The sequence below is a fragment of the Rhinoderma darwinii genome, chromosome 12, assembly GCF_050947455.1.
Source record: "Rhinoderma darwinii isolate aRhiDar2 chromosome 12, aRhiDar2.hap1, whole genome shotgun sequence".
Taxonomy (NCBI): Eukaryota; Metazoa; Chordata; class Amphibia; order Anura; family Rhinodermatidae; genus Rhinoderma; species Rhinoderma darwinii.
The window spans coordinates 8,785,144-8,813,078 of record NC_134698.1 but is presented as its reverse complement, the minus strand read 5'-3'; the positions used below and the strand labels follow the sequence as shown (position 1 = coordinate 8,813,078).

The 27,935-nt window shown below is 41.0% G+C and overlaps 1 protein-coding gene across 1 annotated transcript; it reads left to right on the top strand.

Annotated features, from left to right (window-relative positions):
• The first annotated feature begins 7,579 nt into the window (after window positions 1–7,579).
• On the top strand, window positions 7,580–27,667 carry ANKRD34A (ankyrin repeat domain 34A). Its single transcript, XM_075844950.1, has 3 exons — window positions 7,580–7,785; window positions 9,748–10,317; window positions 20,812–27,667. The coding sequence occupies exon 3, from the start codon at window positions 20,909–20,911 to the stop codon at window positions 22,532–22,534; it is 1,626 nt and encodes a 541-aa protein (XP_075701065.1). The 5' UTR covers window positions 7,580–7,785; window positions 9,748–10,317; window positions 20,812–20,908; the 3' UTR covers window positions 22,535–27,667.
• Window positions 27,668–27,935: the final 268 nt, after the last annotated feature.

The following is a 27,935-nucleotide window of genomic DNA, read 5'->3' as shown; positions in this document are numbered from 1 at the left end:
TGAAATAATCAATAATCTTCACAATCAATAATGATCACAAAACCTCAGACTGTTTCTCTCCTCTGCTGTCTTGCCTGTGAGGCCCTTCCAGTACTGTAAGAGTTAAAAACACCTACTGCAGATGCTCAGTCAGGTAAGCTCACGCTGGCATTTTTCATGGTGGGTTTCACAACTCCGTCTGTTCTCTCCTGCATGTTTTCAGCTTCTATTTTAGTATCCAGAGAGCTGAGTGGGAGGCAGGCGCTGCTAAAAATGTGAAAGGCCTGCTCTATTCTTACGCAGATAGAACAAAATGACACATATATACAGTACATCTACTCCGGCAGACTCTCCTCGTTGCAGCAGGAACGCATTTGTTCAAAGTTAGTACTTAAAAGGTACTCAGTTCGTAAAAATAACCACTTGTGTGCCCACACGGGGCCGTCTGGCTAACGAGAGCGGGTCATATTAACAAGAAAGTGTACTTACATAGCCACTCACTAGACAAGCTTCACACACCGGTAAACTTTTCTATTCTGCGGCACTGTATAAGGAATGGGTTCATTTGCATTGGTCCCTTGCACCATCACAGAACAAAAACTGGGTCAATAATTGGACAAAAAGATACATAAGCAAAACAAAATATCACCGAGCCGCCGCGCTATTAACAAGACAGGGAGTAGAAAAAAAACGGATACTCACCCTGGCGCAGGTGAAATCTAGAAGTTCTCATCTCCGTTCCAAAATGAATGACCAATTAACCGGGATTTAGTCCAAAGGTAATTTATTTGCACAAAAGATCAACGTGTTTCGAGGCAGGACTCTGATGAAGAGGCCAGTCCGGCATCGAAACACGTTCCTTTGTGCAAAACAATTACCTTTGGACTAAATCCTTGTTAACTGGTCGTTCATTCCGAAAGGCAGATAAGAACCTCTAGATTTCAGCTGCTCCAAGGTGACTATCCAGTTTTTTTCTACTCCCTATCTCCTGATATCTCCGGACGTCTCACGGTCCAGACCGGAATCCAGGCTGCTACCAATCTAGATCTACAGCCCACCCGGGCATATTATATACTGCTTCATTGGACGTTGTGCTCCTAGCACAACTCTATCAGGTCAGCATAATTGACCACACGCTATTACACCTAGTACCGGTGTTGTTTGATGCACTATGATCGAAAAAGTGAAGTGATCAAGTAACCTGGCCCTATATAGGTTAACTAACAGAGCACTCACCCTGAAAGGGATGACCCCGTTTCCCTTAGTACTCTCTCAGAATTCCCTAACAAAATGATCTTGTGTGCTTGCCATCTAGTTTGACTACTAAGGCCTCTTGCACACGACCGTTGTGCCACTCGGCCGTTTTTGACGGCATCCGAGTGGCACCCGATTCACTTTTGACAGGTGAATCGGGTCAGTGAAAAATGGTCGGACGGCACACTTGGTCGTGTGCATGAGCCGTAAGGATTAACATCATAGACGTAGCACTCAGTCAAAACAAGAGGTATTTACCGGCCATTCATGGATTGGTATTGGGTATTCCCCTTCATATTTACGTCCAGAATCAAAAAATGTTATCGGCAAGTGGCAAACTCTGTATGTTCCCACCAAACTCAATTGGGGATCATTTCCTGCAAGAAAACGTTCACGCTCTGACTACACCCTCAACACATACCATAGTATATGCAACACTTTTCCACTGAAGCATTGTAGGTTGTAGATAAGCCCCACTTTGCGCCTGGTACCAAAAAAACAAGTTTGAATATGTTGCAACCACTCTAACCTATGACAGCAGATGCATCTTTCTTAAGATGCCCCAAGAAACTCTCGGCCCAACACAATGCATTGTTTACGGACTTCAAAAGGAGCGCAATTCATCATCTCACACATGGTCACACAACAAAGTCACCATTGAACCTTGGCTTATGTGCTGGGGTTGCTTAGCCGATAGAGATCCTTAATCTACAGACAGCTACAAGAATACAAATAGAGGGAGGTTACTGTTAAAAATAAAATTGTTAGGTGGCCTTTGTCGATTCACTCATGTACTGTGGTCATCCAAGCCTTAAAGATGCATGGAATATGTGGTCCACGTCTGGGCCACCTCTATTTTCTAATTATACCACTGAACATGTTGCTTGAGATATTCCTAGTAAATAATACAGAATACAGTCCCTGGTATTAAGTGGGAAATTAAGTCCTATTCCCAGTATTCAGTGCTAAATCTAGACCCTAGTTCTGGGTGATAGGTGGTTAATCATAAACTATCAGTAGTATTATGGGTGTGCAGTCCTAAGTGGTCAGTGGGTAATCAAGAATCGAGTTTCTAGTGTTCAGTGGTCAATCCAGAAAGTGGTCCTTGGTGTCTAGCGATATATGTAGATTTTCATCCCTGGTGTCCAGTGATAAAACCAGACCCTAGTCCGTGGTGATCAGTGGTTAATCATAAATGATCAGTGGTATTATAGGTGTGCATTTCTAAGTGGTCAGTGGGTAATTAAGAGTCCAGTTTCTAGTGTTCAGTGGTCAATCCAGAACGTGGTCCATGGTGTTAAGTGGGAAATCTGGATATGGGTCCCTGGTGTCCAGTGTTAAATCCAGAACCTGGTCCCTGGTGATCAGTGGTACACTGAGTGCGCAGTTCCCGGTGGTTAGTGGATAAATACAAATCTAGTTTCCATTGTTCAGTGCTAAATCCAGGACCCACTCCTTAGTGTTTAGTAGTAAATCTAGATTTAGATTTCTGATGTTTAATGATAAATCCAAAAACTTGTCTACCGTGATTAGTGGTATATTCTGTGCACAGTCCCTGGTGGTGTCTTCAGAGCAGTAGAAGACATATTTGAGTCAATATATCAATTTACTTAGCATCTAATATGTCAAAGAATATGCTTCTTAAAACATGTTGCATATTTATAAAATATATTGTGGCATCTCTCCCCAAAATACCGCCTTTTTTCTAAGACCTATGCCTTTCTTGTCCCGAAATGTTCTCTTTTTGCAAAAAGTTGGTCTTCGTGATCTTCCTCTTTTTAGAGACATACTAGTATTTGTTGAAGAAAAGCTTTTCTAAGATGTAGTAAAGATTTTTTCCTGTGGTCATACTGGGTGTTTAATGTCATACGTCGGCATGAGTGCAAGGCTCCTACTGTGTGCAGATATGTTCAGTAGAAGAGTATACCTGGGACCGGTAGTCAAGTGAAATCAATATATATGCTGTGGATATCACTGGTAAAGTAAGTGTGATATTGGGGTCCCAAACTATAGGATTAAAAATGTCCGCTTCCTCCTCGGAAACAGCTCCATCTGCCCTCCCGTCAGCACTTTTTGATTGGAATTAGTTGTAGTAATTTAGATAGTCTCCAAAGCTTTTTCCCGGTTCTGGTAACCTTGTTACATGTTTTTGGATACATCAGGTATCTTTATAGCTTTGGAAGACATGTCTCAGATCACACAGTTCTGCTCCAGATCATTATCACATATTTTGCCTGTCTATAAAAGCCTGTCAATGACCTAAGACCCTGCTATTGCTTTGGGTTGTCCATACGTTTTCTGCTTGGCCCCACAACCTTGAGTTTAAGGTGAGCTATGTGATGCAACAGAATGCAATGAAACCACATGCCATTTTTCATGAAATGTCACACTGGTAGGTGTAGAACTAGCTAGTCCTTTCTTTTTGAAGATCTAACAAGCTTCACCATATTTTGGATCAAAATGGGTCTACCCTCTCCGTTCCCATCTTTGGTATTAGAGAAGGTTGGCATGTACCTCTGGCCATTACCACCTCATTTGTTTGCTAACGTTGCTGTGAGATAGGACTAGACTCCTTTTCTCATGGGTCCCCTTAGCAGCTTCGGGAGGTTTTCTATATGGTATGTAGATAATTCAGCCTCTTGAACTGATGAGGAACAACAACTCAGAAATCGTGCTTGAAACAAATGGGTGTCTCGTTCGACTGATCACCCGAGTCATGTTTCAAAGCTCTTGGACATTGATTTACAGCGTTGCCACCTATACAGCTGCTAGATAGACCATTTTCCTTCTTTCAGGAAGAGAGCTATTTTGCATACCTTTGCATGTATTTGCATAATATTTCCCAGGGAGCATTGCCCTAAACAATCCCTACCAACTGGATCTCCACAAGGAGAATCAGTATCTTTCATGGGTCAATAGTAAATAATAAAACTCTGGAAATCTAGCCCCTGAGGGCCCTGCTAATTTGTTATCCAATAAAGAGAGAGCTTGAAATGCCATTTTAATAATAAGAAGTCTTGGATGGAGGGGGGCAATAACAAACATCAAGAAAGGAGAGCATGTGGTAAAGGTATTAGGGGTGGATTAGGTCAAGTGCTTTGTGGTGCAAGGACCATTGGTCTTTGGCGCTATGTGGTATTGTAGTTGTTTTATAATTATGTTTTTTGTTTTAACGTTAAATAATCTAAAAAAAATGATAATCCGACATGGTGCCAATCCCAAATTATTTTATATGGTACGAAATTTAGCTTTTGGGTTGTTATTTATACCTGAGCTAAAAATATTCTCTCTGCTTCAATCTATTTTACGGAGCGGGTTGTATTCGCATAATGCAATTCTCAGATCTATTTTTGGTGTAACCAACCTAAACATGCCGGTCCCGTTCTTCCGACTGGTAACAATCTAGGAAATGTTTTTGATGTGTATCTCTCCTTGATATCAAATTGATGCAGGAATGGTTGAGGACGGAATCTGGGTCAGACTTTCTAGATAAGGCAAACTTGCCGACACCAGCTGTGAGTAAGGCAGCGTACTAAATGATCACTGCCCAACTGAAAAATACTTGCTGCCCTTTAAAAAAGCCTTGGGGCAAAAGATGCGTCTCTCTCATTACAGCAAGTTCCTTTATAAAATTATCCAGACATTAACATTTTATCGGTTTCTCCTTAGAATCGGTCTCTCTTTTAACGTCATCACGCAAGCTTGACATTCCCAATTCCTTCTTAAATATGTATTATTCATAGCTTTATTCCTTACACCAACGCCCACGCCACCAGACTTACCCTTATAAGAAGTACCTTCACCTGCATCAAGTTGTAGGCCCAGCTCCAGACCTTGGCCTTGCCTAGAAGATACAGCCTAGCGCTCCACACCTCCTCTTGGATCTGAGTCCATGCCACCTCCCAAGTGGGCACTCAACCTCATCGCTCACCCCAAACTCTTAGTAAAAATCCTAAAAAGTTTGTGCTCCAACCTGGGCCGCTACTTTACTACTTCTCTATTAGTGTGATCTTCAAAAACAAGATATCTTCTTGAGGAACAAATATTTAAATGACTAAGAAGTGCTTGTAATTACATCTTTTTGGTTTGAGTAAATTATTAATTTCCTCTCGAGTGTCCACCAGTAAGTTCTATCCAGTGCAAAGCAGAATGGAGAAGCTTGTCTCCTACAATTGCATCCCATGCCTGATGGCAATTTAGCCGAGTGCCCTTGATGATGTCACTCACATTTCAAGTGCCATTGAAAGATCATCAGAACAGAAAGATAAGTATGTAGCCTCTTTTCATTATTCCACCCTCGGATGACATCTACAACACAGTGGCCAAAGCGCAAACCAAGCAGAATATGATCTATGGGATGAAGCGGTAATACTCCGATCTTATTATCGGGGACTCGTCTATTATATTATATTCTTTTACTGCTTTTTATATTGCATACTAAATTCTAGGGGTTTTCATACTAGTTGTTTTTAAACTGCATCCAGAAACAGAGGGCTTCGTCTGTGGTACGGTCTGGTGCCATGGGCTTGTTTATGACCCTTCTCTCCCTTGTATTGCATGGGTTTACACCCATACTCAGAAAATCTACCTTAGTTGATTACTTGCCTAGCATTCATATTTCTGGGATTTAGGAAATATTATTATGAGCCCTACTAATGGGCAGGGCCCATGGGCAGCCTTGGTGGTATGCCACCTGTGGTGGGCATCACTTGTTTCTATTGAAAGGGGCACCACTGGCCCCTTATAGCCTGGCTTGCACCCCAATTCCACACTTGGTGCCGTAACCTATAGGAAGGCAGCTGTAATTGATTAAGATACAGACCTTGGTTTTTGGATTGGGCAGTGTTATTTGGGTGCTGTATGGTACAGTTACGTATACACTCTTTATTGCATTATTCGGGCACTATAAGGTATAATTACAAGGTACTGCACAGGGCACCAGCCAACATTAGGCGAGACCTGACAGAGCCCAAAGGGAATGAATATGCCCAGAACAATGATAATGTGGTGCATTTAGGGTATATTCAGATATTCGGGTTTAACCTCTTAGGTGGCAGAAGCACCCCTCTGACAATACTGCCCAGATGCCAATGTAACCTGCTGCACCATCTATAAATATTTCACTGGTCACTACCCAGTAGTTGTCCGTTACACCTGATGTACTTCCATGATGTAGTTTTACTCCAGACCTTAGCCCTTGAGCCACCTTAACCCTGAGACCTCATCATTTATTCTTTTTTGTATTCTCTCCTCCGACATTCATTAAATATACATCCACAATAATTCATACAAACAGATACTAGAAGCCCTAACATGGTGGAGAGACAGAGGCCATCAACCAAGAGTTTTTGGACTGGTAACATGGCTCCTTCTCCTACTTTACAAATCAACCATTGATGGATCAAGACATATTTTTTTGCTTTAGTTGCCCTGCGGTCTCAACCGTGGCAAAGAATCAGTTTGCTGCCCTAGTCCTATATTTAAATACCCTGGCCAATGTAGACTGGCTTGTTGGCGTCCTCCCTGGCACCTGGGGCAAATGCCCCCTTGGTCCAAAAGCTATTGAAACCTTATGTATCCCCCTCTTCTCTGGCCGTTCATATTCTGGAAAGACCTTGATCACCACCGGCAGTAACATTGCTCCTTATTTACCCACCTCTTCTTGTTTTTGCTTCAGGACTCCGTATTTTTGAGCCACCTTTACCCTGAGGACCCAGCTTTTACACCCTTTTTTTTTCCATTTCTTCCCTTAGCATACATGTATCAAAAATCCTTTTTAACCAAGATCGGAAAGGACAAGAATAAAATCCAAAAATATCTCTGCTTTCATTATATACCCTGTTATAAAAAATAACGTCTCTTTTTTTCCCCCTTTATATCTTACGTTTGATTTCACATATTCATGATTTATATAATCTCTGAGCAGGGTGTTTTTTTTATATCCCACTTCATCGGTGTGTGCGTGCGTGCGCAACAGCTCCGCCTAACATGCTGATGCATATGAACCCGATTTAGTTATACCGGCTGACGCAATGCTGAAATACGAATCAAAAAATAGAAAGTGTGAGGGTATGAGGATGGGAAAAAATACAAGGCTGAGTCTTTTTTTTTTTTTTTTTTTTTATCCCTCCTCATACATCAGTGCTGCTCGGGATATAGAAAGTAGTATGTATTGGGAAATGTGAGCGCAGAGCCAACAATACAATCCGCCAGCGTGTTACCATGGCGACTGCAGAATTAATGTACAATGGATCAGACAGGGTTCAAAGCAGACACACGGAGCTTATGTGTGAACTGAAATCATGTCTATTAAAGCATTTCTCCCTTTTATAGTATATATTGTACGCCGTAATGCGCTCTGTAAAGGAACGGCCATACGACTTTCAGTGAATAAATGAGGGCAATAGGCATCATTATGGGTATGCAGACAAAGCCGTGCTAAAATAACGCTTCTATTTCCAATACCCGAGTGTTATATTATCCTTTAATAGCAGAATATGGGAAAATATGAACGAGCTGACATGGATATGGTCACCACGATTCAAAGCTGAGGTGAGGAAAACTTTTATGAACCCTTTGGTGTGAGCTGAATGTTATTTAAGCTTAAAGGAGTTGTACAATTTAAAAAGAAATAAAATAATGGCTTTCTTACAAAAATAGCGCCACATCTGTTCACTGGTTGTGTGTGGTATTGCAGCTCAGCTCCTTTCACTTCAATGGAGCTGAGCTGCAATACCCAACATAACCTATGGACAGGAGTGGCGCTGTTTCTGCAAGAAAGCAGCCATGTTTTTCTAATCTTGTACAACTCCCTTTATAATAGAATCTGTCATTAGATATTTATCTTTAAATTGGGGCATCTAATAATAGTAAAATATAGGAGGCAACATCCCCAACCTCAAGTTTATTATCAACGTGAAGCGGAATCATGTGATCGCCTACATGGTACCCAAACAGGGAACCTTTCTCGGGTGATTGCCCAAGAAACATTAAAGTAGATCTCGTAAAGAAAAACATTTTGAAGTAACCTACTAGGGAATTCCGAGTTATTAGTGGGGGGGAGGGGGGTCCGCTGTTTAGGATCCTCATTTCTTGGGCAGAGTGGAGAAAGGTTGTAAAGAGCGTCTCTTGCTCGGGAGGACCGGTCCTGTCCTATATTACACAGACAACCCATTGATATGAATGGACAATGTGTAATGCTTAATTTCCCCTGCGGTGGCGCTGCAGGGAAATGAACCACTTACTGCCAAGTTTCCCCACAGATTAGAGCTAATCATCTGGATCCCAGCAGTGAGTCCCTTAACTTTCAGCTTATTGTAGAGGGACCCTTCTAACATGTAGGGATTGTCACCCGTGTAGGAGACCAAGATGACAACTATTAAAAGAGTTCATACAAGAAGAGATGCTTTTTGGGGAGAAAGTTGATTGTGAAGGCGGCCTATATATATATATATATATATGTGTCTGTGTCAGGCACTACACATCCCTTCTTCTTGACACCATAATCCACAAATGGGTTATACAAATCTATATTGTGCATACCCATTAGACTAATGTTGGCCAAATATGCAGATTTTGTCAGGATCTGCCGACCATCTAATGTGTACGGGGGCCTCCCGACTTTTCCCTGACGGCAGACTTCGGGGAGTAGAAGGATCAGGCCATTTTATTTCAGCATCCCAAATCCTTTTCTTCTCGGGAGACAAGCCGTCGTATTCTTTCCCCATTCAGAATACATGAGTGTGCATGTATATGGGGGGATCGGGAGGAATAGCTGTCGGCTAAATGAACGTTCGGCCGACAACTGTCTAATGTGTATGGCCAGCCTAAGAGAGTAGAAAAACTTGTCTGCTTTTATCTAAAAACAGTGCCACTCTTGTCTATGGGCTGTGTCCGGTATTGCGGCTTAGCTCCGTTGCCATAAAAAGACTACAGACATAACCATGGACAAGAGTGGTGCTCTTTTTGGAAGAAACAGTCTTCTTTTTCTAATCTAACAACCCCTTTAAGCATCAACATTCAAAAAGTTATGTGTCAGAATTTTATATGAAAGGGACTAAATCTTTGTGTTTGTGGAGAATTTTACACCCTTTGATTGACAACATCGGATCACTGGGGTGGGGGTGATCATAGTTGCAGTTGGATTACTATATAGTGGACATTTTTTTAAATAATACAACCCTTTGAAAATTGAAAAAATTCCTACCACAAGAGCTTACCATCTAAATGAATAGATTTTCACCTTTTAATTTTTTAGCTCAGGTTCATGTACCAAAGAAGGTCAAAGAAAAGCCTAATCCTTCTCCCATCTATGGGGTCCTTCCCTGTAAAAAAATTTAAAAAGTGTGAACTACATACGAGGTGTGTGAATTCAACCATCATAAACAGGTTCTGCACCGGCACCGGCCACATTCCGGGAAATCCATCATCAATTTTTGAATAATTGTGTCAATAAAAAAAAAAATTTGGGTTCGGAAAATACAAAAAAATCTAATTTCATCAATTTCCTTCTAGATATCTCTGCAAGATGTGCAGCCAAGGAGTTAATGAACAGAACTGTGGCAGGAACCAGCATCCCGTATAGCAGGCGGAGCATGGTTGGACGATGCAGGGCCCCGGACTCTGGATAGTGGTGCAGTGTTATGCCTCAGTGTATTTTAATGGAATATCTACTTCTGCTCTATGGGAAAGAAGCTAAAAATAGCATCCGTGGGTCTCTCAGGGCTGTTCATTCTGTGACAGTGACTTGCAGGCACCAGATCGTATGCAGCCTGCAACAGGGGGGGGGACATAGGATTATTCTCAGTGACACATCCATACACTGGATTTCTTTAAAGCAATACATATATTTATCCAGCAATTTTTTGTATTTTTTATTTTTGCAATTTTTTCAAAAATTAAAAATAGAAGAATTTTTTTTTTCTCTCTTTATTCTTCTACAGAGGGGAAGTCTATTCTTTTTCCTTTCCAGACATGAATTTGCAATGGGAATATACAGGGAACCTTCAAGCCAAAGGAGATGGTGTATGGGGCGAAGCTGTGTTCCTTGCAAGCTTTGATCTAGCAGGGAGAGAAGCTTACCAGGTGAGCCACTAACCCTATGTAACCATCCATGTGTGTTCGCAGGGATGCATGCCAACATCATTCCCGGCACAGATGCTGGAGCGGGTACTACGGGAGGTATTGCTTACTATTGTCTAAAAAAAAAAAAATCCCTTTTGCTTCTATTGCATTCCATTAGTGTTTATTTTATTTATTAACCCTGATTTATTTGTCCTTTTTTTTATTGTCATTTTATTGCTATGTGAATTTTTATTTTTTTTATATTTAAAAAAATTATTAGTATTTTTTTTAATTCCCACAGATTACAGCTTATTGGGCTGTAAGATCTGGACGGAAAGATGGGTGAGACACAAATATGGAATCATAGAATAGGGGGATGTGAAAAAATATGTGGCGCCACCCTGTTTATTTTTAGACTCATGAAAAGGCGTTTCAGAAATCGCTCAAAATGGGTTAATCTGAAAGGCCATGAAAACCTGATTACAATGCATTGAGGCACCTAGGCGTTTACAACTAGCTTATACTAGCCCGGAACCGTGTTTTCTATTTTAAGAAGCGTATTTTTGCCGTTGCTAAAAAAAAATTGGTAATTTTTGATTATTTCAATTAGTGCCAATTTAATGTTGATTTTTTTTTTTGTCCGATGACTTTTTTTTTCCTAACTTTTTTTCTAAAATTGTAAAAAATGATATTTAAATATACATTTAAAATAATAAAATAATAATAATTGTGTTAATTATATTTATTATTATTATTTTTTGCTATTATTTTTATTATTATTTTTATTATTATTTTTATTATAGCTTTATTTTTAGAATCTGAATAATGAGATTTTTTTAACGTATCACCGGAGAGACGGACAGGCCCCTTTTGGATGTATAATTATCTATATACACTAATTAAACTCTACCAGCCCACCCCTTGTGTTTATTTTCAAAGATCTCCAAGCGCTGCAGCATATATTGCAGAGTACGAAAGAACCGATAATTCTGGAATGTTGCTAAAAATATACCATGCCCAGAAAAAAATCGAAACTCCATGGGATTTGAGGCGCAGATGATCATAATTTCAATTATATAATAATAATATAATAATAATCCTAATTAATGATAATTCAATTATAACGGCCTCGTTCACTTCCCCAGTCTGAACCGTAAGCGTCTGCGGGAAAAAACTAGAATTTGCATAACACAGTGGTATAAAGAATGATTTGAATTGGTAATATGATGGCGTTTGAGTGGTTACACTCCTGTTCTTTGTAAGCGATAGCAATATCAAAACACCCCCTTGCACAGTAAGCGGCAGCTCTCTGTAGCCTGACGCTCACATATTCATCTGTTAGGGCTTTGAACTCATAAAATACATAAAAAATGAGATGATGGGTAATCAAAAGCAAGAATTTACCATCGACGATAATGTAAAATGATGGAGTTTTATTGCAGGCGCCGGCTGGTTGGGCTCTGCAGGACCAAGATTACTATCAAAGAGTCGGGTCTATAGACGACCCAAGAAAGTGAAGCTCCACCTTAACAGCTGTTTTAAATAATATAATGGGAAATTACATACATATTAACTCCCCTGTATATAATGATTTATACCCGTGGGACCATCCAGGTAATAAATTATAGGGCTATGGGTGCCCTCTCATATTAGGAACCTGCCGGAAGCAAGAGCAAAGGCGTAACTAAAGGGGTTGCCCAAAGGTCCCTCGGGCACTAATGCTATATATGGCTTGTAATGGCTGTAGGTTGTAAGTTTCATAGGACCCAGGGTCTTCAAATTACGCCTCTGAACTATAGATTGACCACAGATATCCCTACAAGTTTTTTTTTTGGAACACTATTGCAGCTTAATAGAGCATTTCCAATGCTGACATTATAATGAGCTTTTGCTTTTTTGCTTTTTAGGTAGTTGCATAATATATTCTTTAACGCTGCCCCAAAGCATAAGCTTTGAGTTCAATATCGCGAATTGTCAAAATGTGGACTAAATTAAAATACAGAATTGGGGTCCATGCACGCGGCAAAGCAGAATACACTACCCTGTATGGCGATACATGGAGTCCCTATCAGTCCTTATTACGGGCCTGTAGGTACTTCGTGTTCCGCCGTATGGTGCCATGAGAGTACTTGTGTAATACAGTATACATTCTTCCATAGGTGGCCTCCAAATGGGCCCAAGGCAGTCCATGGTTCACGGGTCTGTAAACCACTATTCCCATTCCTGAGACATGAAGCACATTGGGACTCATGTCTCAAAGATGTCTACGGATTGGAGTGAGTCGATATACTGAGCCAGTTCACTTAAAATTCAATAAAAAGCACTCCATAGTGTAATATATCAAAGAGGTCAACGAAATTCCGCTGGTCGGAGGGGAAAGAGACGCACTCACCAAACCGAGTAGTCCAATAAGCAGGCATAACTCTGAGATGCACATGTGGCTCAACACTTTGCCTCCGGTTAGCGTGGTTGCTGCTCCACCTGTAGACCTTGATCATGAGACCTCCTGAACCGTTTCCATAAACCAAAAATGGTAGGATCTATCGTGCGCCACCAAACACACTTGAGGCGGGAGGTAGCCTAAAGATATTAAAACCATTTATTGATCAACGTACGTCTGACTTCGTCCTCAGGTACATGTCTGACTTCTAAACGAGTTGTACGTTGGTCAATAAGTGGTTGTAGGAACTTTATGACCCCTCGCTCCTAAAGTCTGCTTGTTGGCCCCTGATAAATCCTCCCTTTCTCATTTTATTGGATCACTTAAGATTCAATATCATTCTGCATCCATGATTTATAAATTACTAGTTAATAGCACCCTACATATAAACATGTGTGCTGGTTACCATCCCATACATAGAGGTGAGAGGGCCCCATAGCAAAAATTAAAATGGGACCCCCTTATGGTGCTGGTTTACATTATTATAACCCTAGCTACCTGGGACAAGAAGACTTAGTGTTTGTTTGTCCCCCATCTCCTTTCCATGATCCTTGGGTTTGGTTGACTTGTACCCATCTGGTGGCAAGCACCCTCTAATATGGCAGTACTCGTCTGTAGCGTTTGATAGTGGTCCGCATACATATGTATACTGTTAAAGGATAGTCCAAAACATTCTGGAAACTGAAAAGCCAACTAGAAAAGTAAACTTCACAGTGTGGAGGGCTGCTCTGTACTTCAAGATAATTGAGGTGGCATGAGGGCTATGCCAGGGGTAGTTTAGAGAAGAACACGGGTCATCCTTACTTAAAATTGAGCTTCCCTGAGCCACGATGACAGAAGCTTGTTCAAATAATATAAAATATTGCATGAAACAGATTGTATTGATCTTCCGAGGATCAATAGGATATGTTGCATGGATTTACATACATTCAGGGAACCAATAGCCATGATCCTCTAGTAATTGATCATTTTAATTTATTGGAATAATCGCTGACTTGTCAATGTAGCTCAGAATTCTGCTGCTTCTATGGTATCACGGTTATTCTCTTATGAAGAAGATCTGATTCTATTGAAGAAGATCTGTCCATGACATATTGTCTTTAGTACCAGCATACCCGTCAATATCTGCAGATCAGACTCCTTCACCACCAGATAATATTTTTTCATTGTCAGCAGTATTGAACTTAAAGGGGTGGTCTGCTTTATACAAACCTATGTTATATGCTCTGTTACAACATGTTGATGTGCTAGAAGAAGACCACTCTATTGGCTAAAGTAATGTGGGTCTTATCCACCACAGCATTTGGCTTTGCACGACCCTGGTATCGATTAAAAAAAAAGACTGTTACCTGTAATGCTTTGTTTCCCCTGTGGAGGCACTGCAGGGAAAAAGAGCAATTGAAAAAAAAAATTCCTATCTAGATTTGGTGGTAGAGGCAACTAAAGGATCTAATTCAGGAGTACTAAACCCATTAAGTAGTAATGAGGTCCAAGAACCAAACTGCAATACCTGCTACCCTGGTATTTACGCCCATGCATGCTTAAACCCCTTCTTGTTATTTCAGCATTCTACTAAAATATGGACTGCCGTGATTGATCTGGTCATGCTATATTCACATCTTATTCACATCTTTCTTCATCTTTCTTCTTCCGTATCAATGTATGAGGGAGTGTGACCTGTGTGTTGAGGTATGACAATAGGACATACCCTCCATAGATCCGTATGTCTTTCCTCACCGTTTCACTTATGCTCCTCCTCCAGTCAATCCCTTGCCATATGCCATATTAGATCATGTTTAATTAATAGAATGGCATCCCATCTGGTTTCCACCTCTATTTCCTGAAACCTAGAGCTACATCCGGAGCAGTTGTTTACATAGGATGACTTCAACGTAGGGGAGCAGACTGAATTTAATGGGTGCATTGTTGGCATAGATATTCCTGACTCTGGATATCTGTCAGTATCGAGACCCTTGCATCGGGTTTCACACTGTTAGAAGGGGTTGTCTACACCATGCCTACTTTGTAATGGCAATAGAGTGAGTTGTGATCACCTCACACTAGAACTCACACATTTTGGCTACCAATGTTTTTGAAGGTCAGTAAATTTACTGGTCATACAAAAAGAAAGCCAAAACACCGGTAACTTTTGCTAGGCAATGACTCAAACCCATGCATATACTGCCTCGCAATTAGAGCGCTAGTAAAAATATTCATTATGGACTCTGGAACCTTCCTATGGAAAATGTATATTTAATTGGGGGTCTCTTATTGGCCCCTTGTCTTTTGTGGCATTTGAAAGAGTGTGTGGGCCACCTCCACAGCCTGAAATGAAGATAGGTCCAACCCAACCATCCCGCTCCACCTCTTCTCTCAGGACCTGACTGGGCACATGTCATGTAGGAATATTCTGTAGCAAATTTTTCATACACACCCTTTTCGGTGCCCCATAATAGTGCCAGCCACAGTGTCCCACAAGTGATGGCCCGAAAATCCCCTGCCATGTTGCCTTATAAGCTGTAACCATAAGATCAAGATAGTTTCCCTACCGCTTCTGCTTTCCAGGGCTGTCCGACTAGCAAATATTTTGTATATCCCCTTTTCAGTGCCAACCAAAGTAACCCTACAAATGATCGCCATATTGGCCCCAAAAATGCCTGCCATGTAGTTTCTATAAATTGTAACAAAAGTTTTGGCCAGTTTCCTTACCAAGTGCTGTTCGGCTGGTAGTGCCCTTGAGGCTCCTTGAGCTTCTAGGCCTCAGTTGTGCTCATGTCTGTACCTCAAGGGGCTTTAGCCAACTACATATAAGACACAATGTCGGAATGCCTAGAGCTTTGAGTGTTTGGGTTTTTCTTCACTTTGGCTAAAGTGGAGAAAGTGGTACCATCAGTAGTGCTCAAGTTGGGCAAATAAAATTGGTACTTGTAGGGTAAAAGGCAATTGGGCACTTAGGTTTCGAAATTGCCTAACTGCTCTATCTGCCCTAAAAATTCTGTGCCATCTTACCTTGGCGTGATCTGCTTATTTCAGTCGCGTGGACAAGCAGATAGTTTGTACAAGTGCAGAATCGGTTCCATGTTTGATGAAGACGTAGATTGGGAATGATACTGAGATTTGCCCCATGTACTGCTCTGGCTGCTTATAATCATTACAATCTTATTTTTTTGGATCTGATCCTACAGTTACATCATTTCAGTTATAGAGACACGAGAAACCAAACAACTCGTGATTGGGATCTGGCGCTTAAAATGTGTGAATTTTATAACACAAGGCTCGAAAATGTTCATGTCTTTTTTTTTTTTTTTTTTTAAACTAATGAAGGTTTTTCTGCGTTCTACAACTTTTTGTTGCAAAAAAATAAATGTTGCTTTTTTTTTAATATAGCAGCAATGTAAGAATATATTCATTTATATCAGTCCCTATTCCCAGGAGGGCTATCAATCTACATTCACAAGAAGTCACAAAAGCTCAATGTAGGTGTGATCCTAGTCAGATTCAGACCCATGGTCAAAGTGCTTTAAATTAAATGTTCAATTTAGGTCCAATATTCTTTGTTTTTCTGATACAGAGCTCCATATCTCCTGAATAGACATAGACTTAAAGAGGACCTGTCCCCTCTCCTGACATGTCTGTTTTAGTAAATAGTTGTATGGCCCGTGAAATAACAATTCTGCCACATCATTTCTTAGAACTTTACGTTGTGATGTTCCTCTGTTATTTCTCCCAAAATTGTATGACTAAATTGCCAAATGGGTGTTACCAGTTGGGGGTGTGTCCCTACACAGACTGACACTATCCAATCAGTGCTGACAGAGTGAGACTGTGAAGGGACACGCCCCTTTGAGAATGGAAATGGTAACACCCAGTTGTCAATTTATTCATAAATTTCTAGGAGGAATAACAGAGAAACGGCACGTGTAGAGTTCTAACAAGAGGCATGGCATCATTTTATCTTTTATCTTGATGTCTTTTCACTGAATTTGGAGAGCTGTAGATCTGTATAAAAAAAACTTCTATTGATGTTCAAGAGTAGACATTGACTTTAACGTACTAGTTTTAACATATAGAGGATAGGGGGTTTCTATGAAAAATGGGCACCACCTGGTGCCGTTTCATGCCATACCTCCCTATCTCTTGTTGGCAGAGCAGGGGTGGACTGGCAAAGCATTTGGGCTCTCAATCAAAAATTTAAGTTCAAGTGCAGGCCTTTCAACCACAAAGAAATGAATGCTGCTTAAATGCAATCTGTGAAGGGGTAAAGGGACCATGGCCCTTATTGCCCAGGGTTTGAACCCAATCTGAGTCAACGACTAGAATGGAGTGACCCCTGGATTCATTGTGGTACTTTTGGTACCCGCACCCAAGCTCAAACATTGTAGAGGGGATTGTTGAGCCACCTAAATGGTGGTCACTTCTCCAAGGGCCCCAAAACAGCCAGAGGCCACCAGTGCCACCGCCACTGCCCACAATACTAACTAAATATCTAAAGCATTTGGAGCAGTTGGTCGTGTGTCCAAAGATCACTGTGTGGCGCTGCGTACATCGCAGTAATGTAAGTATATGTTGCCACAGTGCGACCCGCAAGTTGCCACTATCGCGACTTAACACTCGAAAGAAATCCAAAAAGTTCCATTTTTTTGCCACGGTTGCGGAAACTTGTGGGTTCATATTCACATACGTTACTGTTATATACGCAGTGTCACACAGCGATCTTTAGACACGTGCCTACGTCGCCGTGTAGCCATAGCCTAAATGCTCTATAAGTGCTAGTTACAAATATCCATATAGCTCTTAAGAAGTAAAATGGGGGAACCCCTGTTCTTATGTCTTAAAAACTTAAGTTCAATGCCCACTTTTTGCCATCATTAGTACCGACCCTCAAGGGGGTTTTACACTGAGCGATTATCGGGCAAACGATCGTTCATAGAATGCTCGTTGGTGATAATTGCCCTGTGTAAACAGGGCAGTGATCAACAGAAGAACGAGCAAACATTTATGAAATGCAATTTATTTATATTTTTTTAAAAAGTTGCAAATGTAATTTTTTTTTTCATCTCTACTCCTCATAGACCGTGGCACAATTTTAGCCAGTGTGAAAGATCATGGCAGGGATGCATGTTGTGACATATTTATCAAAGGGGGCAAATGCAGTAAATTTGTCGCAACATATGTCGATAAAATAACCGAGTTCTACCTTAAATTTTTCTAAAATGAAGTCGCTTTTGATAAATGTGGGCCACTGGGACCCCCTCGGGACGGGGCCCTACTGTTACTTGTCACGCCCCTCCTCGTGGTTAATCCATGCCCGGTCTTGTTGCCATGTGTAATTTGCAAGAATGAAACTATGGCCACAGTGAAATATCATGGTCTAATAGACTTGGTTTATTGTCTGCTTTCGTCTTTTATAATTTGTACAAGATGATTGTTCTCGGAGCACAATGTCTGTTGTAAATAACATCTTCCAATGTATGTGACTTCGTGGTAGTCTTCCCGTACTTCCGAAATAGACACAGGGCAATTGTGAACTGAAATGAAACATGCAAATTGCCTTATGGATTATACCAATCAATTATACTGAGTCTATTCAATTACTAGAACTGGCCTTGTGTTCTCCGGAGAATGAAATCGCTTTACACATCTGCCTGGGCAAGTTTATTGCATCTCTCATGGACTCTGCCAATTCGACCATTCCAGTGCCCTCCCCCAATTCCCTTCTGTTATTTCACTACTATACATAGAATTCTGGATATTTCCATATTAATTGTGTTCAGAGAGATATTATATTGTAATCGGGGTGGATTCATCATTTTTTACAAAAGGCCTGGGCTTATGGGCAGCTTAAGGTGGCCATAAACCTTCAATAGCTTTCAGCCGATTCGGCAGACAGCTATTCCTCCTTGTTTGGCCGAGCGTGCATGTATTTTCAATCGGGAAGGAGAATAAGCCTGTTATAACGTGTGGGTTATGGTCCCACTATCCTATGCAACCGGTTTGACTTTGGGCCACTTCTAAGGGCATTGTCTATGTGGCCTCCCCGGTATTCTCACTTTATCCCCTGTACGAGCATCTGGACTTCGCTATGGGAAGGCCACCAGGTGGCTACCTCCTGAGGTGATCCTGGTTTAACTAGCAGCTGGCCCAGCAGGCCAAGGGACGCCGGTGCGGTACACCAAAGGTTCAAGCAAGTGAGTAGTCAGGGTGAGGCCAAGGTCAAGACAGGTGTACTTCGTGCAAGGTCATAAATCAGGTAGAGGGTCGTGACAGGCAGCACAGGGTTGAGAGTCAGAGACAGGCCAGGGTCGATGCATGGGAAATTGAACAGAACACAGTAACAACACCCTCACAGAAAAAAGCTAGCACTGTAAACCAAAATTGCTCAGGCATCAGGTGACCAGTAAACCTGCCATAAATATGTACTGGGCATCTGGGATTGGTTGTGGAATGATTGACTACGCACGCTGGCCTTTTCTGAAACTGCAAGGGAGCCTGCGCACCCCATAAGGCACAGCCACAGCAGAGAGGAGAGGGGGAATGTGAGAGCGGGTAGAAGGCAGAGTATGCCAGCTGGAAGTGGAGGTACATTGGTGTCCGTGCCTGCCACGAGAAGCAGTATGCCGGTGGACATGGAACGCCGACAATACATAGAAACCGGGGCGCCGGTGGTAGGAGCGAATAACCCAGCAGAGGGGACCACCAGAAGGAGAGCAACTTACCACCAGCATTAGAAAGCCGCTGCCAGACACCTCTGGCGGCAGCTTATCTCACCTGAAACCAATACTCATCAGATGGTTGGCCAGTTGTGTGGCAGGTTTGGCCGACTTTACTCTAATTTCTATGGCCACCTTTTAGAGTGAGGGGCTCGAAGTACAGAATGCATGAAAACCTAGTTTCCTGCATGTATAATAAAACGCAACCGATGGCAGGTTTAGCAGAGGTCAGAGGTGTACCATGGAGGGTTGGGGGGCTAAAGTTGGAAGGGGTCTAATCAGCCACCGCCAACTATTCTGCCGGGAGAGTTTGTTTGCTATAGGTCAAACACTAGAGAGAGCTAAGTCTAGACTCTTATGGATATGGAATGGTCTTTGGGCTCCTTTTTTCCCTAGCCCATCACAAAGGTTTATCAACAGGGAATGATCATCTTGAGGTGCAATAAAAAGAGGGTCAGAATTTAACCCCAAGACCGCAACCTCTCAAAGGAAATCTTTTTTTGAAATTTGGTGAAAAAAAATTACTGGTCCAAAGGAGCAGGCGATTCTATAGGCTTTTTGAATTTAGTAAAAATTAGGCTATCAGGGGTTCAACAAGAGAAAGCAGCATCATAGGCAGCAATGGGGGATGAGGACTTTCTATTATACCACTGTAACAGATTCCTACTTCCTACACCGATGACAAGGCTGGTGAGTGGTCAAAAGTGGAAATGTAGGAGGAAACGTCCTGCATGTCATGTATAAGTGCCTAAAAAAAAGTTGCACCCCTTCCCTTGAACACATAATAATTACGTAGGACTCCTTCATTAAAGAGGACCTGTCACCCTCTCTCTATTTTATTAATTTTTTGTATTCCCCATAAAATATAAATTCTGGAACATATTTACTTAGAACTCTGCATTGATCCATTCCTCTGTTATTCCTCCTAAAAGTTTATTAATAAATTGACAACTGGGTGTTACCATACTCCTTGTCAAAGGGGGCGTGTCCCTACACAGTATCAATCTTTCAGCACTGATTGGACAATATCAGACTGTGTAGGGACACGCCCCCAACTAGTAACACCCAGTTGTCAGTTTATTCATACATTTCTAGGAGGAATAACAGAGGAATGGCACAACGTGGAGTGCTAAGAAAAGATGCTTTAGAATTTTTATTTCATGGGGAATATAATTAGATACTAAAACAGACATATCAGGAGAGGTGACAGGTAATCTTTCGTAGTCTTAACCTACGCTTTCTTATTACAAAGCCAATATCTACAACAACTATTGACAATCTATAAAACAATATATAAAACAAATAATATGATTGATTTCCAGAGAAAACCCGTCATCTCTTAACTTTGTTTTTCTTTTTTTCCAGGAAAAAGACCTACCTGCGAAATGCGTAGTTTCAAAACAACATAGCGCTCCTTTCTTAGCTTAGCAGATACTCCATCTGTTCCTGGACCACATTACCAATGAGAGACTCTACCATGTTGCATACAGAAGGCAGTGCCTTACTAAAGGCGGTGTGGCAGGGGAAATTCAGACTGACGCGCCTTTTGCTGGAGGGAGGGGCTTACATCAATGAAGGCAATGCCCAGGGTGAAACCCCTTTGATGGCAGCCTGCTTAGCCAAATATGATGACCCCCAGAATAAGTCCCGAATGGTAAAATACCTTCTAGAAAATGGGGCTGACCCAAACATGCCTGACAAGATGGGTAAAACGGCTTTAATGCACGCTTGTTGCAACTTGACTGGTGCAAGCGTGGTCTCAGTTTTGCTTGAACATGGTTCAGACCCCAGTATCAAAGACTACTCAGGCACATCTGCTCTTATGTATGCTCTTAATAAAGGTGACCGAGACACCTTAAGGGTCCTCTTGGATGCTTGCAAAGCTAGAGGCAAAGAGGTGATCATCATAACCACCGATACTTCTCCTTCTGGGACCAAAAAGACAAAGCAGTATCTCAACTCTCCGCCCTCCCCAGGAGTAGATGACAAGCAATCTCCATCAGTATGTATGTCTCCCTCGGACATTGACTTAAAAACATCTCTTTCTCCGGCAAGCGAGAAAGAAGAAGCCCGTGATGTATTTAACTTCAATATGGGTACCAGACTTACGTGCCCTACATCCAGCAAACTAGAAGTTAAAACCTCCGATCACATACCTAATAAAGGAAGAATGGTGAACAAAAAGCAACTGAAACGGCTAAACTCTGAGCCTTGGGGTTTAGTAGCCCCTTCTGTCTTGGCCGGATGTCATCTTGCAGTACCTGCCGAGAAGCCTACTGTTGAAGAATCTGAAGAACATATCATTGCGGAAATAAATAACTTGTCCATTACCAAGAGACCTTTGCTGTCTAGACGTCACAGTATAGAGGGTCAAGATTCATCTTGCTTTAAGACTGGAGAGCAGTCATCTGAGGAAGATCCTTCAGGACCAGGTTCTTCATGGGCTGACAGGGTCCATTTAAGCCACCTACATCAGCCACTGTCAAGGCGAAACACAGCACCTGAGGCTCAGGAAACATCTAGTGCCACCTTGGCTCCAACCATTGGGGCTAACTTACGAGGAGTTGCTCATCATAAATTGACACGTATGGACCACTATGAATCAGATTCCCACCTCTGCCCTGATTCTATTCCCGGTTCTCCAGACTCTGGACGTGTGTCTTTAGAAAGGAGAAAATACAATGCTTCTCCTCTAACGCTTTTTACCAGTTCCTCTCGTGAATCATTGGAGAGTATTCCCAGTGCTGTTTCTCCTATGTCTGTCCGCCGTAGGACCCCCGGTCTCCTGGAAAGGAGAGGATCTGGGACTCTTCTTCTGGATCATATATCTCACACCCGACCAGGCTTCTTACCACCACTGAACGTCAACCTCAACCCTCCAATCCCTGACATCAGATCTAATGGCAAAGCTCCTTCACCCGTTCATGGCAGCCAGAAGACACTGATTCCTGTGGCCCCAAGTTCTCCAAAACACTTTGACGCCAAAGCCAAGAAGAAACTCATAAGGAGACATTCTATGCAAACAGAACAGATCAAACAACTTGCCAGTTTTCAGAATCTATTTCCTCAAAACGAATCTGATAATTAAAAAATGTTAACCATGGAAAAACAATATAGCTATAACATAAAGAAAAACAATCAAAAGTAAATCTGTAAATCTCCTGGCACCTCGTAGGACCTTACAACATTTTGGTGGCTCATCATGGCATCTACAAAAAGTATGAATGAACAAGAAGTCGCTTCCATTGTGATCACCAGCTTTTTTTTTTTAATCGATTTTGTTCTCATGAGCTTTAGGACGTTTTTGCATACACGTGCGGGAATATTGGTAGACCTGTGAAATGTAGCATTTTTAAATTTAACTATTTAGGGGTCCTTTAAATAGAAAATAGAATATTCATATTCCATTGGATCGGCAAATAATTGGACTTTTTGTTTGTATAATCAGACTTAACGAAACCTGCAAAAAAAATGATGAACTTAATCTCTACCCTTCCTGTGACTTTTTGGGTACTGATGGTACTAAGACGATGGCCTGCTGCATCTAAGCAGTGTAAAATTATTAGTGTATGGTATGTTTTATATAAAATATATGTAAAAAAAAATAGCAATTGTAAATAGTATAACATGAAATTTTAATTTGACTTATAATTATGGTTATTTCCAGGGTTTTAAACTGGGTCAGTCCTGTTGACTTAAAAATACCTGCTTGAACATATTGACTAGCTGGTGCTTTATCTTAAATCGAATCCTTATCTTCTAGCGCCATCTCCTGGCAAACTAAGTAGCAGGTTTTAGTGTCTTTTTTTGTTTGTATTTGTATATTCTTAGCAGAGTTCGAGAGATTTGTCTGCTAGAGCACTTACGTAACAAGGACAAAACTTTATCTTCGTAAATATACTGATAAATGAATGTATAATAGAGGAATTTTTTGCTATAAATTCCCCGAATAGAGCTTTAGACTGGTGAAAACGTCACTAGTAAAGCACACAGAGTAAATAATAAAACTAATAGATGTATAGCAAATTATATATGAATGTGATGAAGGTATATTTTATTTTAGAGAAAACAGGAGATATATTTAATGCACAAGGGAATCAACCCTTGTTGATCTTATGGTGTCTTATAGCACTTTGCCCTGTCTACTTATGTATAAATAGAAATATATAAATATATCTATAAATCTATATCTAGAATGATAGAGATTAGGGATACACAGATGTGGTTGTGTAAACACACACATATATATATATATATATATATATATATATATATATATATACACACACACACACACACACACACATATATGCACACGTGTATGACAAAAGTAATTTTAAAGCAATGATATATACTGTTTTTGTCCTATACGGCACAGGCCCAAATGTGGTGCCCATTACGGTTCCCAAAGTGTTTATAGTTTTTCTAGACCCATGTATGTAAGATAATTTAGCATTTCCTTTACTTGAATTATTGCATGCTAATACCAAGGTAAATTGCAAATAAATTCCTGCCTGGCAGGGTCAAGTTTAAAAAACCTAAAAATAAAATAAAAAATACAGAGATTGGTAGAATGGTGATGGTATATTTATCTAAAAAAAATACATGGTAGCCTTTGTTAAATGACCATATTGAAATTCCGAAAGGATATTCGAGCCACTATTTTTTGTCATATGCTTTGGAGGCCACACAAAGGATGCCATTGTTTTATTTTTGTGCCTTATGAACATTTTACCAAACATTTTGTATCCTTGGCTACATTTAGGAGAATGCAGGCTCATCAGAGTCATCTCTATCGACTAATTTTAGTCATCATTTTATTGGATTAAGAAGCTGTCAGAAGGAGTCAAATTAATGTCATGCTTGTCTCATGTCAGTCTCGCATTAAATTACACTGACATCCTAATGGCTCAGAAGATGACTTATCAGATTGCATCATTACATGCATCCCCTACATGGGGGCTAATAATTAAACGCTAAAATCAAATCTCCAGCTACATAAATTGGTTATATGTCATGATCAGAAAAATTGTATTCAGACCTGCAATATTTCTAGGGTAGGAATTGGGTTGACAGTATGTGACTACTAATGTAATTGCATCTTTTATTATAGTACCAGCTGTCTGTCCTAACCAAAGACTGTATGCTTCCACTTAGGAGGAATTTGTTATCCGAAACCTGCCCCAATAATTTGTCATAGCCTAAAGGGGTTGCATAACATTGAAAAACAGCGCCACCTTTGCCAAGGGTTGTCTATGGTATTGCAGCTCCTCTTCATTCAAGGAAATCGAAAATAACATTTTTTCTGGATTGTACTTCATTTTAAGTACTGGGGTACAATGTTTTGAGTCCCCCATTTATTACTGAGTTAATACAGCAATACAAGTAAGACTGGATCAGAAGAGAACAGAGTTCCTTAACCACATGCAGATGGCCCGTTTGTTTCTAATAAGGAACAGAGAGATCGGGGGACTGTGTAGCAGAGATTATTAGTATAACATATAGCAAGAATTTCTGCATAAAAGGGATTATGATGTTCCGGATGGTTGATAAGTTTTTATGTTGGTAACAATAATTCTCTTCTTCTGTTTACTTAATAATTAACAAAGTGATACAATTTAGCAAAATGTACATCCTTTATTATACTCCAGAGCTGTACTCACTATTCTGCTGGTGGAGTCACTGTGTACATACATTACTTATCCTGTACTGATCCTGAGTTACATCCTGTATTATACTCCAGAGCTGCACTCACTATTCTACTGGTGAAGTCACTGTGTACATACATTACTTATCCTGTACTGATCCTTAGTTACGTCCTGTATTATACTCCAGAGCTGCACTCACTATTCCACTGGTGGAGTCACTGTGTACATACATTACATTACTTATCCTGTACTGATCCTGAGTTACATTCTGCATTATACTCAAGAGCTGCACGCACTATTCTGCTGGTGGAGTCACTGTGTACATACATTACATTACTTATCCTATACTAATCCTGAGTTACATCCTGTATTATACTCCAGAGCGGCACTCACTATTCTGCTGGTGGAGTCACTGTGTACATACATTACATAACTTATCCTGTACTGATCCTGAGTTATATCCTGTATTATACTCCAGAGCTGCACTCACTATTCTGCTGGTGGAGTCACTGTGTACATACATTACATTACTTATCCTGTACTGATCCTAAGTTACAGCCTGTATTATACTCCAGAGCTGCACTCACTATTCTGATGGTGGAGTCACTGTGTACATACATTACTTATCCTGTACTGATCCTGAGTTACAGCCTATATTATACTCCAGAGCTGCACTCACTATTCTGCTGGTGGAGTCACTGTGTACATACATTACATTACTTATCCTCTGCGGATCCTGAGTAACATCCTGTATTATACTCCAGAGCTGTACTCACTACTCTGCTGGTGGAGTCACTGTGTACATTAAGGAGTGTAGATTCCTTTTAGAAACATAGTCCCATGGAAATGTCAAAACCTACAAACCGTCTCACAGCTGGTGGTTTGCTACAATTGTAACTAGTCTGGTCAGTTCTGTATAAGTTATAAAGGGTTGTCTCCCCAAGACAACCGCTTTTTAAAACAAAGCCGGCATACAACTGATCGCTGTATTATGGGCTTCTCCAACCCATGGCAATCAGCAGGGGGAAGACACGGCTGGCCCCTATTATGGAGCATCTTTATGAGACAACCCAAGTTCTGATACATTTAATCTACACTGATACATTGTTGCAGACTATCAGGGTAGGAGAGAGATTTGTGCTGCCAGGGGTAGAAAACTATTGGGGGTGCAGCGGTTGCAGTAACATCTGGGCTCTGAGGGGACCCAAAAGGTCCATCTGCCCTATGTGAGACCAGGACTTTTAAAGAGGTCGCATGAGGACAGCCCTTATCCATATGCCCAATTAGGTCATTTGGACATCATAGAGGGGGTTCCCCGCTTAGTACCCACCTTTATGTGCCAGAACGACTCCTGTTTTGGTGGACCCAGGACGTCCTTGCATTACATGTCCTGGCATGTAATGCTACATTTCCCCTGCAGTGGCCACTGCAGCGGAAATGTGTGGCTACCCGGAGCGTGCCCCCACAATAAGAGCTTATCGCTGAGGGTGATCCATGGAAATCAGCTGATCGCCGGCGACTTGTTTTTGGAAAGGGGTTGTCTTCATGAGAATCCAAATTTGAAATCATAAAAAAGGGGACCTTTGAAGGGTTTGCATTGGGCCCAAGAGCTTCAAGTTACGTGTGTGCTAACTCACAGAAGATTACCTAGACTGGGTGCAATTGTAGCCGTGGAAGATGCTGTATTAGGTCTTTATGGGTTTAAACCTCTTGATGTAAACACGATTGTTGCTGTTCACTGTCAGTAAGCAGAGATCTTGAAAATGGTAAGGAATTGAAACACAAAGTATATTGGAAAGTTGCAGGACTTAATGCAATGACTAAGCTGGTCATATATTTGACCTATTTGGATGCTCCTTCCGATGGAAAGTACCTACTCTTTGCCCCCCCCCATGTATTTGTCTCCGGTCATAGAGTATATATGATTTTTTATACATTTCTAAGACGGATTTCCATTGGTTGGAACTAATTATTACAGAAATATACACCTAACTGTATCCATTCATCATCGTCATACCAGTCACCGGTCGTGTACGGCCACCATTAGATTACAAGGTCACCTGGACTGACTGGTCCTTATAAGACTGAATGGAGCCAGGTGATATATATATATATATCTCGCTATAAATTTCATTTTTTTTCTTTTTCCTGATGCCGTTTAGTATAAAAACTATTTAGAATATAAGAACAATAAAGAAAAACTCAGGTTATATTGAAAAAAAATAAGAATGAATATACACGTGTGTTTATGTGTAGAAATGTATGTGGCCATAGATTATATTCTGTGTGCGTAGATATGTACAGTGCGTGTAGATACGGTATATACTATTTGTGACATAGACAACTACGGCCTAGGATTTTTAAATGCATTTATGTCTTGTGTGCACAAGATGGCGCCGTCGCCTCACGTTTCCCGTATATTTTAAAATAACTACTAGTAGAGGGGAAGGGGGGTATACAGTGTATACAGTTATAGGGTTGTTTTTTTTTAGGTTGGGGTATATTAAGATGAAATCCCTCTCTGTCTATGATTACATTCGCTGACTATGTAGAATATGGAGTTGTAAAATAAAAGAAGAATTAAATACTTGTATGGCCTTTGGTTTTGTTGTTTATGTAAAGGTGCGCATACTATGAAGACCCCCAATGGATCATTCCCATCCCCCAATGGGTCGAACGACTTGGCATAATGGTGGCTCTACCTCTTGCCAGCAACTTTGTCAAACAATAATGGAGGGAACAAAACCATAGGGTAACAGCAACCTTGTTTCCTGCAAGTAAGGGGGGTCAACAAGTGATATCCTTAATGGGGGGCATCAGTCAGTATATATGCAGCAAGTA

Coding starts and splice junctions, on each gene's coding strand:
- ANKRD34A (XM_075844950.1), top strand. CDS start 20,909: ATGAGAGACTCTACCATGTTGCATACAGAAGGCAGTGCCTTACTAAAG.